We start from the raw sequence: 18,424 nt of genomic DNA, 5'->3' as shown, positions 1-18,424 counted from the left end.
ACTTACACTTAATCACATTTCTCCCATCTTAACAGAATTGACTCTAAATTATCTTGATGTCCTTGTTCTTCATGTGTAAACCAGAAAAAAATGATCATTTTTACTTCACAGAGTTGTTATAAAAAATGAATTCATTACAGTGATAACAGGAAGATGGTGGAATAGAAAGTCCTGGAACTGTCTTGCCCCGACAGGCATACTGATTCAACAACAGTACCCAGAACAGTTCCCCTGGTGAGAAATCGGAAACTATTCAGTTGAGAGGCTCTTGCATCCTGATCAAGAGCAAAACCAACCACATCAAAGCCAGTAGGAACTTGAAGACTCTCTCTCCACATGCCATACTCCTGACCCAGTGCCATTCGGGAGGAAACCACAGGTCCCTGCTTCTCCCTTGGAGGAAAAGGAAGGACTAGAACATTTGCCCAATATTCTGATGTTTCTGGGGCTGCTTGATGCAGTGGCTTCTGTGTCACCTGTCTCAGAGTGCGAATGGGACATGGCAGAGCTAATCACCTGGGGACCTCTAAGAACAAAGGCCGAAGTTGAACTAGCAAGCTACTCATGTCACGGCCACACCCCTTGACTCAGTGCAAAGTTTTCTGGTGGAAAAAACACACAAATCCCAACTTCTTCCCGGGGAAGAAAAGTCCTGGGCCACACAGTCTCATTTTTCTGGGGACTTCTGTGGCACCGGCCTCTGCCTAGGATGTCTAAGACCCCTGCCAGGACACAGCATACTCTAGATCAGAAGTTCTCAACCTGTGGGTCGCGACCCCTTTGGGGGTCGAACGACCCTTTCGTAGGGGTCCCCTAAGACCATCAGACAACACATATATAATTATATATTGTTTTTGTGGTTAATCACTATGCTTTAATTATGTTCAATTTGTAACAATGAAATTGGGGGTCACCACAACATGAGGAATTGTATTAAAGGGCCGCGGCATTAGGAAGGTTGAGAACCACTGCTTTAGATGCATATCAGCAGCTGAGAGCAAAGACAGAAGTTTGAACTAGAACAGAAATTTGAGACACCCCAAAAACCTCTGGCTGTATTAATTCATGAAGGGCTTCACCTGTGTGAGACCAGTTTGTAAAGTCTGGGAGATGTGGCTGTTTTGTCTTCTGTGTAGACACTGATAGAAAGAGTCAAGGAAAATGAAGAAACAAGAAAATATGTTCCAAAGACACAAGATAAATGTCCAAAAACTGACTCTAATGAAAATGAGTTATATGACTTACCTGACAGAAAATTCAAAATAATAATCATACATATGTTACATGGGGTCAGGCAAACAATACATGAAAAAGTGAGAATTTCAACCAAGAGATCAAAAATATAAAAATGTGCCAATTGAAATAAATCATGAAACCGAAGAATAAAATAATTGAACTGAGAAATTCACTAGAAGGTTTAAATACAGGGTAGATAAAGCAGGAAAACACACACACACATATCTATGGTTTAGCTGGCATGGCACAGTGGTTGAATGTGGACACATGAACCAAGAGGTCACAAAGTTCAATTCCTGGTCTGGGCACATGCCCAGATTATGGGTTCAATCCTCAGTAGGGGGCATATAGAAGGCGGTGATAGATGATTCTCTCTCATCATTGATGTTTCTATTTCTCTCTCCCCTCCCTCCTCTCTCTGAAATAAATTTAAAAAGCCCAACAAACTTATATATGAACTCAAGGACAAGTTATTGGAAATTATATAGTCAAAGGAGCAAAACTATTTTTAATGAAAAAGAGTGAGGAAAGCTTAAGAGACTTATAGGAAACCATCAAGCCAGACAATATATATGTTATAGGAATCTCAGAAATAGGATAGAGAAAAGGGGGCAGAAAGCTTATTCAATAAAATAATGGCCAAAAACTTCCTAAATCTGGGAACTGATATGGCCATCCAGATCAAGGAAGCCCAAGGAACCATTAGTTAGATGAACTCAAAAAATACAAACTAAGATACATAATAATCAAACTATCAGAAGTCAAAGACAAAGAAAGCAAGTAGCATGAGAAATGTGACTTGTCTTATACAAGGAATCCCCATAAGTTCATAAGCAGATTTCTCAGCAGAAACATTACAGGCCAAAAGGGAGTAGGGTGATATATTCAAAGTGCTCAAGTGAAAAAATAACCAAGTAAGAATTTTATACTGGCAAAATTGTCTTTCAAAAATGCAGGAGAGAGAAAGACTTTCCAAGACAAACAGACCTGAAGTCCATTACCATTAGAACCTCCTTAAAAGAAACGCGAAGCAGAGGTCTCCTAAACCATAAGATGAAAGCATATAAAAGTATAAAATTTACTGGCAAAGGTAAATATCTAACTAAATACATCTAGAAAATATATAGCCAAATAAGAATACTATCATACAGTAAAGGTAAATCACTTTTCATTCTAGTATAAAAATTAAAAGACAAAATATTAAAATAAGTACAATTATAATAATAAGTTAATAGATACACAATATACAAAGATGTACTTAATGACACAGGCATGAGGGAAGAACATGTAGAGATTTTGTAAGTGGTGGAAGTTAAATTGTGATTAGCTTAAAATGTATTGTTATAACTATAAGTTGTTTTATATATTCCCCATGGTAACCACAAAGAAAATACTTATAGAAAAGGGAAAGAGAATAAAATCAAAGCATATTAAAAGCCCCCAAAAGTCAATGAATCACAGGGAAGATAAAAAAGAAAGGACAGATAAAAGAACTACAAAATAGACCAAGGCAATTAACAAAATTGCAATAGTAGCCCTTCCTATCAATAATTATTTTATAGTGCCCTAGCCAGTGTGTCTCAGTTGGTTGGGCATCATCCTATACACCAAAAAGGTCTCAGTCTAGGCATGTGCCTGGTTTCAAGCTCAGTCACTGGGGCAGGGCACTCAGGAGGGAGCTGGTTGAGGTTTTGTTCTCACATCGATGTTTCTCCCTCTTCTGCCTTTCTCTCTCTCTAAAAATCTATATTTTAAAAAAACCCTTTATAAACTCATACCCCTTGAGATTTTTGAGTGTTCAATTTCTCTAAAAATTACCATTTTACACTTAAATAGTAAGCCCTTTCTATCAATAATTACTTTACATTTAAACTTCCCAATAAAAAGATATAGAGTAGTTGAATGGATTTAAAATAAAACTAGATCTAACAATAGTCAACTCATTTCTGATTTAAGGACACACATAAATTGAAACTAAAGAAATGAGAAAAGGTATTTCATATAAATGGTAACCAAAAAATAGAGGGGTGGGGGTGGGGAGGAGACTGTCCTTATATCAGACAAAATAGGTGGTATGCCAAAATCTTCACAAGAGACAAAAGACTATATATATATATATATATATATATATATATATATATACATATATATATGTATATATATATATATATATATATATGCCTAATATGCTAATTGTTCCTCTGACTATTTGACCATTCAACCAGTTGCTATGATGTGCACTGACCACCAGGGGGCAGATGCTTCAACTGGTAGGTTAGCTTGCTGCTGGGGTCTGGCAGGTCAGGACTGGGCGAGACGGACTGGATATACCCTGGAGTCCTCCCTCAGTCCCTCCCCAGCCCAATCGTGCACTAGTGGGGTCCCTTGGCCTGGCCTGCACCATCTCGCAATCCAGAACCTCTCGGGGGATGTTGGAGAGCCAGTTTCAGCCCAATTCCTCTAGGCCAGGCCGAGGGACCCCACAGGTGCACGAATCTGTGCACCGGGCCTCTAGTATAATGATAAAAGGGTCAATTTACCATGAAGATATAAGTTACAAATACACCCAACATCAAGGCATCTAAATATATAAAGCGAACATTGACAGACTGAGGGAGAAATTGACAGAAATGCAATAATAGATTACAATATCCCACTTTTACTATTGATAGAACATTCAGACAGAAAATCAACAATGAAACAGCAGACTTGAACACTTCAGATCAAACTGACATAACAGTCCTATATGCAGGACATTCTACCCAACAGCAGGAGAATATACATTCTTATTAAGCACATATGGAATATTCTCCAGGATATGTCACATGTTAGTTCAAAAAATGATTCTTAAAAAATATTAAAAGATTGAAATAACCCTATATAATAAAAGCCTAATATGCAAATTGTCCCCTCAACCGGAAGTTCAACAGGGAGTTCGACTGGGAGTTCAACTAGGGGGTGTGGCCAGGTGGCCAACCGCAGGAAGGGAGGCCCCGGCCAGTGGCAGGTAGCCGCTAGGGACCCTACCCATGCAAGAATTTCATGCACTGAGCCTCTAGTACCAATTGTAATTTTCAACCACAATGGAATGAAACTAGAATAATAGTTAGAAAACCAGAAAATTCACAAATATGTGAAAATTAACCAACACATCAAAAACAACTGAGTCTAAGAAAAAAATCAAAAGAGAATTTTGAAGATATCTCCAAACAAATGAAAACAAAAATACAAAATATTCCTGCAGTGAAAGGAATAATAAGAGGAAAGTTATGATGATAAATGGCAACTTAAAAAAAATTAAAATAGCCCTGACTGGTTTGGCTCAGTGGATAGAGCATCAGCCTGTGGACTCAAGGGTCCCAGGTTCGATTCTGGTCAAGGGCATGTACCTTGGTTGCGGGCACATCCCCAGTGGGGAGTGTGCAGGAGGCAGCTGATCAATGTTTCTCTCTCATCGATGTTTCTAACTCTATCCCTCTCCCTTCCTCTCTGTAAAAAATCAATAAAATATATTAAAAAAATCAAAATTAAAAAGAAGAAAGCTCTTAAATAAATATCCTATTTTATACCTAAAAACTAGAAAAAGAACAAACTAAATCCAAAATTAGAAAGAAGGAAATAAACATTAGAGTAGGTACAAATGAAACAGAGAATAGAGAAACAACAGACTCTGGCTGGTGTGGCTAACTTGTTAGGAGCATTGTCCATTACCCGAAAGGTAGGGGGATCACTTCCTGGTCAGGACACACACCCAGGTCACAGGTTTCATTCCCTGTCAGGGTGTGGTCAGGGTACATGCAGGCAGCAACCTCCCTCTCTCTTCCTCTCTCTTTAAAAAATAAAAGAAAGAAAAATATCAACAAAACTGAGTTGACTTTTTGAAAAGATAAAATTGACAAACCAAGAGCTACACTAAGGAGAGATTAAAATGAATAAAATCATAACTACGGTAAAAGAGGAAACATTACAACTGATAATAAAGAAATAAAAGGGATCATTAGAGACTACTCTGAACAATTATATGTTAAAAAATTTAATAACTCAGAAGAAATGGATACATGTTTAGAAACACAGCCTATAGAGACTGCATAATGAAGAAACAGAATATCTGAACAGATATATAACTAGTAAGGAGACTGAGTCAGTAATCAATAACCTCCAAGCAAAGAAAATCTCAGGACCTGATGGCTTTAGTAGTTAATTTTACCAACTATTTAAAGAAGAATCAATGCAAATCCTCAAATTCTTCCAAAAAATTGAAGAGGAAAGAACACATCCAAACTCATTTTATGAGGCCAGCATTACCTGAGACCAAAGCCAGGCAAAGACATAAACAGAAAAGAAAACCAACAGGCCAGTATCCCTGATGAAGACAGATGCAAAAATCATCAATGCAATGTGAGCAAAGTATATTGAACAGTATAGTAAAAGGATATACACCTTAAGCAAATGAGATTCATCTTTGGGATGCAAGGGTGGTCCAACATATGAAAATGAATTACTGCGATGCACTTCATTAACACAATGAAGAATTAAAACCTCATGATATCTCATTGAAAAATAACATATGACAAAATTCAATATCTTTTTTATGATAAAAACTCTGAACAAACTAAGAATAGAGGGATATTATCTAACATAATAAAGGCCGTATATTAAAAATCCACAGCTAATATCATACTCAGTAATGAAAATAATCTCACAGAAACTACCAAGATTCTTTACCTAAATTTGATTCTTACCTAAGATAATTAAAAGTGGGTGGAATTATATATTCTGAGCTGTGATTCTTCAGATCTAATTTGAAATAATGCCATGGGAAGGCTATGAGTTAATACATGAGTTAGTAATCAGAAAGCAGAGAGATCTAAAACTCATACGTAAGATAGATGCAGTTCATTTTTTTCTCCCTAAGTGCCAATTAGTCCAATTATGTAGTGGCTGAAACAGTGGTCTCTTGCCTCTAGGGCAGGATCCTCTCAAGAAAGACCCAGGCATCATGCTCACTGCCCCGAAAGTTTCCAAAGAAAGCTTTTGCCTTCAAAATTTTGTATATTATGTAACCAGCAGTGATCACACATATTAATGGTTGAATTTTTTATCTATCTATCTAATCATCTATAATCTATCTATCTATTTACGTATGCATTTTGAGATATAGGATCATAAACCAAAAAATACCTTTGTCTCAATAGCTTTTTTTATGATGGCTTTTTATGTGCTTTCTTAGAGAAAAGTTATAAAACTTGGTTCTTTGAGTTTCTATCAAACACATACAGTGTTTCCTTATTTTCTTGTGTGTGCAAGTCACAAAGGAGCCATAACTGTATATATTTTCACATCAGATGTAAAATTCATATCTCACTAGTGACTTATGCAAGGAAAATAGGAATCTCCATTAGACAGCCCTACAATTTGTGTATGAATGGTGATTTGCAGTTTGGGAGTACTTTCCTTTGAAATCATTAAATCTTTACAGCTAAGTGGTCCGTCTGCCTTGACAGATCCTACACATTACCTTATTATGTGTACAAAAATGATCTTTAAAAAGTACCTTTAATGACTTCAACAATGGCCAAAGTTCATCCAACACTTTTCTTACTTTCTTGAACTACATTTGGAGGCACTTTTTATCCTGTCACTTCAACAGCGCATAACAAAAAGCTTGTGTCAGAATTTCAATGTGGCTTCACAGAGGCTTTTACTGTCATTACAGAATATTTTCGAACCAAATGAATAGCACCATTCTCAATATAGCATTAGCTAGAAAAAAGTTTCTTTATGAATTCTGTAAGGTGCATTGCTTATTCTACATGAAAATTAAATGTGTAGTTACACAGATATAATTTCAACAGACTAAAATAAGGATAAATAGAACTCTGCTATGCCTTCCTAGCAAAGCTGACATTTCTACTCATCCTTTTACTGTAGTTAAAATCAGTCCCCCTTTTAAGCAACAATCCCACTTGCCAGTTGTTACTGGAAAGAAATTGGCTTTAAATAAACTTAAGCAAACTAAAATCTGAACATACTCTTAGATTTTTTTAAAGTCCCAACTGACTACGAAAATAATGAATGAATCATCCTTGATTACAAGTAAGTAATTTGAAAGCAGCAAAAATTATTATTTTCCCTAAGTTGTCATAGAAACATCAATGAAAATGGGATACCAAAATGCCTGTAAAAAATTAGCAGTGGACTCAGAATCACTATTTCATTTAAAGAGTTGTGTACATTATTGCACACATAAATCTTTACTAATAAATTTTCAGCCACTCCATCAATGCTTTTCAATATTTTCAATTTCCAAAGCTTCTAGATATTTAAAGTAAAAAATTTTAGGATACTAATCTTGAGGATAGAAGAAAGAAAGGAAAAAGGAAATAAACAGCATTAAAACTTTTATAATTTGAAAGATCTCTTTGTTTTTTTAAAAGAAAATACACTTTCCATGAACTTGCCAGTGCTTTCCTGCACACATCATGCATGTAGCATACCAAGCTATGCAAAGTTCTACCAATCTATTATGCTGTCTCATACTATTCTTTGTTCATGCACATGGATTTTACTGCCAAGAACATACTTTCACTGTCAGGATAAATTTTTCTCATCTCTTCTGGGCTGAATTCCCTCAATCAACTTTTGTTTCTAAGATTTTTCCATGGTGTTGAAGGTAGTTGTAGTTTATTTATTTTACCTAATGAATCTAATGTGTAAATACATAAAACATATTTACCCGTTCTTTTGTTAATGGGATTTTATTGTTACCAGACTTATTTTTTCCTTATTAAAACAACTTTTGACTACTACTACCAAGCATGGCAAAATAATTGGTATCTCACTAGGCATCAACTATAAACAACTAAAAACCTGAAAAAACATAAGGAACAATTATTTTATTTACTGGATAATAGACAGTGCAGGAATGCATCCCTCAGAGAATGAAGACAATGTGAAGTTTACCATCAGTACAGATTTCTGCCAGGAGGCATTCCCTCCAAACCGACCCAGGGAGGAGGAACCCCAGGAGAGCAGGACAGAAGCACTGAGCTGAAAAGACAGAGTAGGAATAGCCAGGAGGCTGAGGGGACTGAACTTACAGGACAGAATAAGAGAAAGGGGAGCGACACAGATAATGACTTCCTGAAATCTGTACTGGGATGCAGTCAGTCTGTGACCAAATAGTAAGCTGTGAGTGTGTGGAGCGGGACTTCACACCCTACGAAATAGTACTAGGGAAGGAAAAAAAACCTGGGAGCTTAAAAAATACTGGATATTGCACACAGAACAAATTCAAACTCCAATTAATCAGAGGAATAGCATCTTATTGAACAAATGGGTCATTTAGTAGAGATCCTTAAGAAAACCAGACTTTAAGACTAGGATTAACCTAGTTGTAAAATAAAGGCTATTCTGAATCCACCCTGACAAAGATTATAAACAAGCCTCACAAGGATTCAGCTGAACTACAAGTAAATTTGCTGCATGCCAGGAAAGAAATTCACCCTTTGTTAAAATCCTATATAATAAAAGCATAATATGCAAATTGACTGAATAGCAGAAAGATCAGTTGGTGAGGGGGCGGGGCTGGTGAGCAGGCAGCACCAGGCCAGCCAAGGCACATGCCAGTGGGCAGAAGGATGGGACAGCGATTGGGGGGGGGGGGGCGGCAGCGGCAACAACCCCTGGTGGTAGAGGGGCAATCGTGGGGTAGGACCAACCATCGCTGCCAGCACCATCCCCTAATCGGCCCACTGGTTGCCTCCTGCAGAGGGAGGCCAGACTGTGGCTTAGGCACACTAGAGAGCGGGCCTAAGCCATCAGTTGGGCATCCCCTGAGGGCTCCTGGACTGCAAGAGGGTGCAGGCTGGGCTGAGGGCCCCCCCCCCTCCCAAGTGCATGAATTTTGAAGCACTGGACCTCTAGTTTAAAAATAAAGGTGAAATTCAGGCACTGGGCAATATATAGCCTCTAATAAAAACTGCTAAAAAATGAGAAGTAAAAGATAAGTATATTTTACTCATATGTAGAATTAAATGAACAAATTGAACTACCAAGCAAAATAGAAACAGACTTATAGAGAGCAGACAGACATCTCTGGTGGGGGAGGGGGTGATGGAGGGGGGGGGAAGATTAAGCAGAAAAAGAAAAAGAAAGAGAGAGAGAACTCATGGACACAGACAACAGTGTAGTGATTACAGGGGAGTGAGGGGGAGACTGGAAGTGGAAGAGGGCATAGAGGGGACAAATGGTGATGGGAAAAAATAAAAATAAAAAAACCCCACAAATATCCACATGCTCACAAATAAATAAATAACGAATAAAGTATCATAGATAAAGGTTTAGTCCTAGAAGATAAAGGTAGGCAAAAACAAAACAAAACACAAAACAACAGCCCTGAAGATTAAGCCCCCAAGTTATCACATTATTGAAAAATATAATGCCATAGATTTCCAAGCTTAATGAAACATAAGCAGGATAAACAAAAGTAAAATGCATCAAGGTACATAATAATCTAATTGCTGAAAAACAATGATAAAAAGAAGAAAATATTTAAAGAGTAGTCTGCCTAGAGGTTTTAATCCAGTGAAAATATTCTCCAAACATGAAAGCAAAATAAAGATATTGTCAAAAAAAAAACAAAACCTGAATTATTTCTTCTAGTAGACAGCACTATAAGAAATGTTAACAGTATCGAGTTCTCCAAAAACCAAAAATAGATCTACTATTTAACCCCACAATTCTACTTTTGGGTATTTATCCGAATAAAATAAAAACAGTAATTTTAAAGATATTTGCACCCCTATGTTTTGCTGCATTATTTACAATAGCCAAGATATGGAAGCAACCTAGGTGTCCATACATAGAGAAATGGATAAAGACGATGTGGTCTATATGTATATTTAATGGAATATTACTCAGCAATAAAAAAGAACAAAATCTTGCCATTTTTGATATGGATGAACCTAAAGGGAATTATGCTAAATGAAATACACTAGACAGAGAAAGATAAATACAACATGATTTCACTTATATGCTGAATATAAAAATTAATGCAAATAAGCAAAACAAAAACATTTTCATAAAAACAACAAACTGATGGTTGCCAGAGGGGAGGGACATTGAGGGATGATTGAAAAGGTGAAGAAGAATATATTCAATTACATGTGATAACTTTGCACAGTGATAGATGATTACTACACTTAGTGTGGGAAGCACATAGTAAGATATACACTGAATGGCCAGATTATTATGACCACCCCATCAATACTTCATTCACGCTTCCAAAAATACTGAATATTGAAAACTTCCTAAGCAAATACTCTCAAAGTTTTATTATTAGTATTATTTTCATAACTAATTCACTTCATTGTACTGATGGGGTGGTCATAATAATCTGGCCTCTCAGTGTATAAATATTGAATCACTCTGTTGTATACCTGAAACTAATATAATATTGTATACCAATTATACTTTCATAGAAAAGAAGCCTATTCTGTGAATAAAAACTTATGTAGGCTGAAAGAAAGCTAACACTATTTGAAAACTCCAATTTTCAAAAAGAAATAAAGAGCAGGATTTTTTTAAGCAAATGTATGTAAATATACAATAACATATTTGCTCTTTTTAATTTCTAAAATATATCCGCTAAAAAAAGTTTATAGAACTTGGATAACATTCCCAGCGTTACACAGCGTCTTTGTGTCCAAATTGTACTTAAACCTTAGTTGTATCATTGAAGGCCAGTGCTCCTAGGCATCATGGATTGCTAAAAATAGAAAATAAAATAAGAAGGAAATAGATTTAAACAGTTACTATTTATAAAACACAGAAATCATAGATGAAATAGTTGATTTTCTAGGAAAATATTAATTGCCAACATTGACGCAGCAGATATTTGAACACAACATAATTAAAGTAAAAAGAAGAAATTGAAAACACTTGTAAACAAACAAGCAAAAAAAAAAAAAAAAAAAAACACCCTAACTTTATTGATGGTAGCAGACCCAGATGACTTTTTGTGAGAGTCTTATCAGTATTCTAAAGAATGTATAATTTCTCTACTATTTAAGCTATCAAAATAAGAGATGGAAGTATTCTAGCATGTTTCCCAAGCTATCATCCATCACTGTGAGACATAATTTGTCAAAGCTAGCCTGTGAACAAACCACCAGCTCACTAACACACACACACACACACACACACACACACACACACACACACTCTCTCTCTCTCACTCACACACTCACACACTCACACACCAACAAACTTAATAAACTACATACAATCTCACCTTTGAATAGTGACACAAAATTCCTAGGTTAAAAAATAATGCCCTGGCTGGTGTGACTCAGGTGGTTGGGTATGGTCCCCTACACTGAAAGGTTGCTGGTTCTATTCCAGGCCCCCCACATGCTCAGGTTATGGGCTTGATCCCCAGTGGGGGGCATGCAGGAGGCTGTCATATCAATGTTTTTTTTCTCTCTCTCTCTTTCCCTCTATCTCTAAAAATCAATTTTGAAAATTCATAAATCATTTTTCATATATATTAAAAGAATGATATGCCATGCCAACTTAAGCAATATTCCAAAAATGCAAGGTTCAGTCTTCCTGGATGTTGCCAATACAGTATGCACCTAAACAAACAAGCAAAAACTATCAACCCAAACCCAGCAATTTCACTTCTGTTTTATTCCTAAGGAATAAGTCAGAACGATGTTCAGAAACACACATGGTCTTTATCATAGCATTGTTTATAACAGTGAACATTCCTATTGTCCCTGTAAAGAAAATTTGTGGAAAAATATCCTATCCTTAGTATATAATTTATGGTAGACTGTTACAAGAGATGCAAGCAGTATAAACAAAGCAAAAAAAAAAAAAAATCCCAGCAGACTGCACAAATAAGGAAAGACTGCTGAAGAGGAGGCATTTAGGACGGGTCCCAAAGGACCAGTAGGATTTTAACGGATATGATTGGAAACACATAGAGATGTGTTTCTGGGTCAGGAAATGTGGAAGGAAGTAGTGAGAAATCAAACTGAAAAGTAGAGTAGGTCCAGACCAGAAAGGTCATTAAATATAGATAGTAATAAATAAATCAGCAGAACAGAACTGAAAAGCCTGAAACAGAGTCAAGGATGTGAGAACCAATTATATGACAAACACAACATCCCAAATATTGTGGGGAAGGGAGTGTTAACAATACTAAAATAAATAGTTGCATTCCCTGTCTCACACCCCAAACATGAATATTGTCCAGATGGATCAAAGATCCAACTGTATAAAAATAATTGAAAATATTACTAGGAATACTGAAGAAAATATGGACATAAACTTGGGTTGGTAGATAATTTCATTTAAAAAAACAAAAATTCAGAAGTCATGAAGAAAACTACAGATGTTTGTTTCTCCTAAAAAATGTTCATAGAATTATATCACAGAATTTTTCTGAGAAACAAAATCTTCATTATTCTAATACTCAAAATACTTGAAGAAATTAATTTAAACAATACAAACGGAACAGAAAAATGAAAGAAAAATTAGAAAAGTAACATAAGCAAACATCTCAGAAAAGCACATGCAAATGGCCAATAAATTACAAAGAGTTGTTCAACCTTCCTAGAGTTCAGAGAAATATTAATTAAAGTATCAAATGCCATTTTTTACCTTTCAATACTGACAAAAATTAAACAGTTAATCACACAAAATGGTGGCAAGGATATGGGGAAACAGTCTCATATATTACGGATAGGTGTGGAGACTGCCACTATATTATTGAAAAACAATCTGGCAGTACTGATTAAAATGAAGAATGTACATGCCCTTTGATCCATCAATTCCACTTTTGTGAATGTCTGCTGCAGAAAGTAAAAGCAATAGTCCATGATATATGTGCAATGTTGTTTGTAGTAATATTGTTTCTTAGTGGCAAGGAAAGGAAACAAATCAAAACTGGGACTATGCTGAATGTTTAACTATAGGGAATGGCTGATTAAGTTCTGATACATCAATACAGTGGAATAATATGCAGCTATTAACCAGAGTAAGTCCTGAGTTGATCTTGGATTTGATCTTTTAATAAAAATAATAAACATCCAGCATATGAGTTACATGTTTAGACAAAACAAAAATATCATCATATGTGTAAGTATGTTCATCACACAGAGCAGATGAGAGATTACATGCAAACTGTATTTGTCGCTGCAGAAGGAAGATATTTTCAGGAGTGGAGGCCAAAAAAGATTCTTAATTCACTTAGTTCAAAATCTTGTTCAATCCCTTGCTATAAGTATTTGTTATGTTGTAATTTCACTGAATTACTTTTAAATAATTTTACAAAGGTTTTTAAAAATAAAGTATAATGTATTAACATGTATGTGTATTGTCTATGAATTGCCTTCCTGAAATATGAAAGAAAGGGAACTGTCTCCCTTGGCATCTAACTATTTACTTATCAGACAATCCGCATGGAAAGTGAAATATGTCAACCAGCACACGGTCCTTAATTGTGATTACACTTTATTGCACTCAGCCTATTAAGTGCTTAAATTACCAGATAACAGAATCTATGTTCCTAATAGTGAAAGTATATTAACGATAGTTTTGCTCCTTATCTCAGCCCAGTTCCAACAATTACATGGATGAAGGTTAATGGCTATATCCCTAGCAAGGCACGGCTGCGGAAGTCTCAGGCAGTGCTGGAAATACCCAATGTGCAGCTGGATGATGCAGGCGTATATGAGTGCAGAGCTGAAAACTCGCGTGGAAAAAATTCCTTTCGTGGACAGTTACAAGTATACAGTAAGTGTTCTCAGCAAAGCATGATGTTCTAGTCCCAGGACCCTAACTGAAAATGCAAATTACTTTGAACTAATTATTGTTTTTTAGAAACAAAAAAAAAACAGATTTAATTTATGATAATACTTCTTTGGTGTGATACAGCATCATGTAAGATTATCCTACATTGAGAAATGATTTAAAATAAAAAGGAATGGGAATGATCAGGTTCTTTGTATAGCAAACAGGGTTTATAAAAATGAGATGTTTTCTTGGCACCAAAGCTAATGTCTGGGAAGGTTAAGAATCTTTATTAATTTAGTCTCACCCTTGGCCTGAGTAACAGTTGTCAAGAGTAACAATGTAGTGCCTATAAACTATATCCTGCTCAGATGTCTCTTTTCAAAAATAAAATTTTATTGGGGGACAGCCACATTCATGCGCTTACAGACGACATGTCATTTTTGCACTGCGGTAGCAGAATTGAGCACTTGGGACAGAGAGGAGATAATGCAAAGCCCAAAAAATGTCTGCTCTCTTGACCTTTACAAAAAAACTTTGCTGACAATTCATACATCTGTATCATAACTAGCCTTTGAAGCCTGCAAGTGTTTATATTGTCCAAAAATGCCAAAGAGTCAACCAGGTTGTGTGTAAGAATTGGGAAAGCCTACTTCAAAAATATCTACAATTTCCTTTTAACATCTAAGGATCACAAAGTGTATCTATTTTACATATTTTTATAATAAACATTATAGATGATGGGTAAGTGATATAATTCTATGTCTCAGGTGAGGACACCAAAAAAGAGAGGAATAGAATAATCCAGAATCTATATAACAAAAGCTTAAGTAACTGTTACAGTGGAACAACCAGAATGACTGGTCGCTATGATGCGCACTGACCACCAGGGGGCAGATGCTCAATGCAGGAACTGCCTCCTAGTTGTCAGTACGCTCCCACAGGGGAAGCGCTGCTCAGCCAAAAAATGGGCTCATGGCTGGCGAGCGCAGCGGCGGTGGTGGGAGCCTTTCCCGCCTCTATGGCAGCGCTAAGGAGCAGCATGCAGGCGGGCCGTAAGGAGTGAGGGGTCCCATACTGCGAGAGGGATGTCCTACTGCTGGCTTAGGCCCGCTCCCTGTGGAGAGCAGGCCTAAGCCAGCAGGCAGACATCTCTCGAGGGGTCCTGGACTGAGAGAGGACACAGGCCAGGCCTCTAGTAGTGATATAAGCAAATACAGATGTTTCTAATATAAAATTATTGTCCAAATTGCATATTCAGCTGATTCTTTCAAGCAACTATGACTGTCACTGTATCTCAAGATCAGTTATCCTAAATAGCTTAATGTTCTTCACAGGGACTCTTAAAGAGTATTTTGAAATATGAATATCTGAGCTCAATCTGTTTTTTTTTTTTCTTTATCTCTTACCAACACCTTTAAGAATTCAGTACTTCCACCAAATTGACTATGCACATTTTATTCATTCATTCACTGATCTAATAATTGTTTATTAAGTGCCTATTACTGCTTGCAACAGAGCTTTGAAGAAACTCATGGTCCATTGGTTAGACTGAAAGCAAACTCCACCTTGGAACTGAGTATACTATCTGCTGTGATAAAGGCATGTGCAAAAGATTATAGGAGTACAGTCTGCTACATCCTACTGGGACTTAGGAAAAGCTTCCAGAAGATTTGTACCTTAAAGGCTAAACAGGGGACAGCATCCTAGAAGAAAGATACATGAAGTAATTTAGAAGTTTGTAAGATTGAAGCATTAGCCCTGGTTTGGTTATTTTTAGGCCATGGATACTATATTTGGATGAAATCTTAACAGATAAAAATCTGATCCCTAAAGACAAGTGTTCACCTAGTACTTTGCTACTCAAAACCACACACACACACACACACACACACACACACACACACACACACAAATGCAATGAGTGCCTGTTACTTTTAAGGCTGTTTTGGAAAAGCCCAAAGAATGGTCCACACCTAAATAAGAATTAGATTTACAGTCTGGGATAGAAGTTCCTATGGGCACTACTCTACTTGCTCCCCTCCACATCCCAGCTACTTGATTGACAGGCGGTGGCAAATATTGCTAGAAAGAGTAGGAACAATTGCTTTTACTCGATATTATTTGTGTACCTTCTGGTGAGAGGATATGCTGCTAAGCAATAACTGTGGGCTCTCCTTGTCACGCACAATTAGGTGTGCACTGTAGGCCAGCTGGGTACAGACAAACCTGCCCAAAGCATGCATCACTTTGATAGAAAATAATTAAGGTTGTTGACTGGAAAGAGAAACTGAGCTAGCCAGCTACTTTGGCATGTATTTCTGACACTTTGGGAAGGTATCTTAGAAGAATGTGGCCTTTTGCTGTAGCCCATGTTTAGGCCGGTTTCCTGTCCTGCTTTGCCCCGGATGTCTACTGCATTGGGCATTTATGAACAGTGTTCTGTTTCACATCCAGAAATAACTGGCTTATTATAGGTTTACTCAACTTTTGTACTTTTAAAACTATTGTGTTTGACAGGAGGGCTTTTGCTCCTCGTCCATCCAACTCTGTAAAATACAGAAAAAATCTTGGCTAACATTTCCACCTGACTGGCAGTTGCTACTGATAGCATGATGCATAAAGGTTCCACTGTATCCATGGATTGTACTTAAAATCTCCTCTCAGAATGGTCCTCTTGGAAGCTCTGTGACCTGAATTTCGAGTGTTGAAAGAAGTAGAGGCTGACCCTTTCTATCTAAGTGGTCAATAGTCACACAGGACTGAAAACATAGTCTTTCCTCAGGTTCACTTTCTTTTCAGAAGGACAATTATGGGAGTGTTTTCAATGTGCAGTAGTTAGACGCAAAAGATGAACCAAGCTTCTAAGGCAACCTTTCTGGCCTCATCGTTTTGTCAAATCACTGAAAATGAGTGCTAATATCGGTGCTAGGTATAGATTTAGGCCACATATTTTATTGTTAATTACTCAGAATCTGTATTTTTAAACATACACCAAATAATACAACATAAATAAAGAGGTTTGTGTTAGTTAAATGAGTAAAAATTAAGGTAAACTTACATGTCTAATATTATATAAAATTTTTAATGTATTACTTATAAAAATAAACTAGCAAGGAATTAAAACAAAATTTTGGTCAGAATTTGAATCTTAGAAAAACTGCATACTTATTCTGTGGAATATGCCTTTTGTTTATACTATAGAACAGTTTAATGGGTGAAATGATGTCTTTATTTTTTCTGTAGTTTCTGATGATTAATGAAAAACACCTTGTTTTAACCAGCCACACAAAATTTTTGGTCCTTATTTCCAATATAAGTGGAATCTTGCTTCATAGAGTTCTCAATCAAAATGAAAGAAAAAAAGAATGAGGATACAAAAGGAGAAGAAAGGGGAAGGAGGAGGAAGACAGAGGAAAGAAGGAAGGTGGGAAGGAAGCTCAATTTCAAGCAGTTTTATACATAAGGAGATCCCTAATAGGGGATATTTGTGTACAGAAAAATCTTATTACATAAAGATGTGCGATCTATGAGTTTAAATATATGTCATGTACCCACCAACTAGTAATTTGTCATCCTGTAGAGCAAGGGCACTGTAGCTGATTGCTAAATAGTTTAAATTTACTATTTCGACTAGAAATATGTCAGTATTAAAATATACCTGTACCCAAGATGCTTAAAGAAAATTACATTGCATTGCACTAAATGTTCAATAAGGTTTTTATTTTTAGCGCAGTGTAGCATTATAGGTGTTATTTTTTATATGTTTGTAAAATCTCTGGACAGTGTCCTTATAAATTGTAAATGTCTGCAATTCAATTACAGAAAAGCTTTTTCAAGACAAAGACTAATTTTTTTTCTTTTGCTATTATTCCTATTTTCCAGCACTAAGCATACACTCAGCACAGAATGGATGATTTTTATTATAAATCTATGCTTATTATAAAGATTAATGCTTAGATATGCACACCATCCTTCAAGGTATACCGTAAATAGATAAGCGTCAGGAGATTAAAGAACTAATGAAGGTAATTAAGGTAAAGAATGTGAAGACTTTAGACTTAATCCATGGTGGGTGAGCATAACAGTTTCCACGTTGGCAGACGATAGCATATTCACAGACCTATAAACTGCTAATATGTAGGTGAATACATAGTGGCATTTTATTTTTGTTTACTGATTTTGAAAAAATTAGTATTGGTTTTCATAGCTATCATCCACTCTAATATTTTTGAACCTCTAATAGACACTTAGTTTATCAGATCTTATTTGAAACTGTCTTAATAAGTCACTCTGTGGATAAACTGTCTCTGAATAACTTGGCCTCAAATGTATTCATGGGCTTGTATCTCAGGAACACTCAGAATTTGTGGGAAATTTCCCTGAA

General features: G+C 36.3%; 1 protein-coding gene across 1 annotated transcript in view; it reads left to right on the top strand.

The window, feature by feature from the left end:
• The window catches only part of CNTN5 (contactin 5), a gene marked incomplete at its 5' end in the record, with an annotated part of 450,105 nt that overhangs the window by 183,027 nt on the left and 248,654 nt on the right, over positions 1 to 18,424 (top strand). The window contains one exon of the mRNA XM_036323984.1: positions 13,859 to 14,040. Coding sequence (XP_036179877.1) covers positions 13,859 to 14,040 — 182 coding nt within the window. The remainder of the gene's footprint in view (positions 1 to 13,858; positions 14,041 to 18,424) is intronic.

The sequence above is a fragment of the Myotis myotis genome, unplaced genomic scaffold, assembly GCF_014108235.1.
Source record: "Myotis myotis isolate mMyoMyo1 unplaced genomic scaffold, mMyoMyo1.p scaffold_m19_p_10, whole genome shotgun sequence".
Classification (NCBI taxonomy): Eukaryota; Metazoa; Chordata; class Mammalia; order Chiroptera; family Vespertilionidae; genus Myotis; species Myotis myotis.
This window is presented reverse-complemented; position numbering and strand designations above follow the sequence as displayed.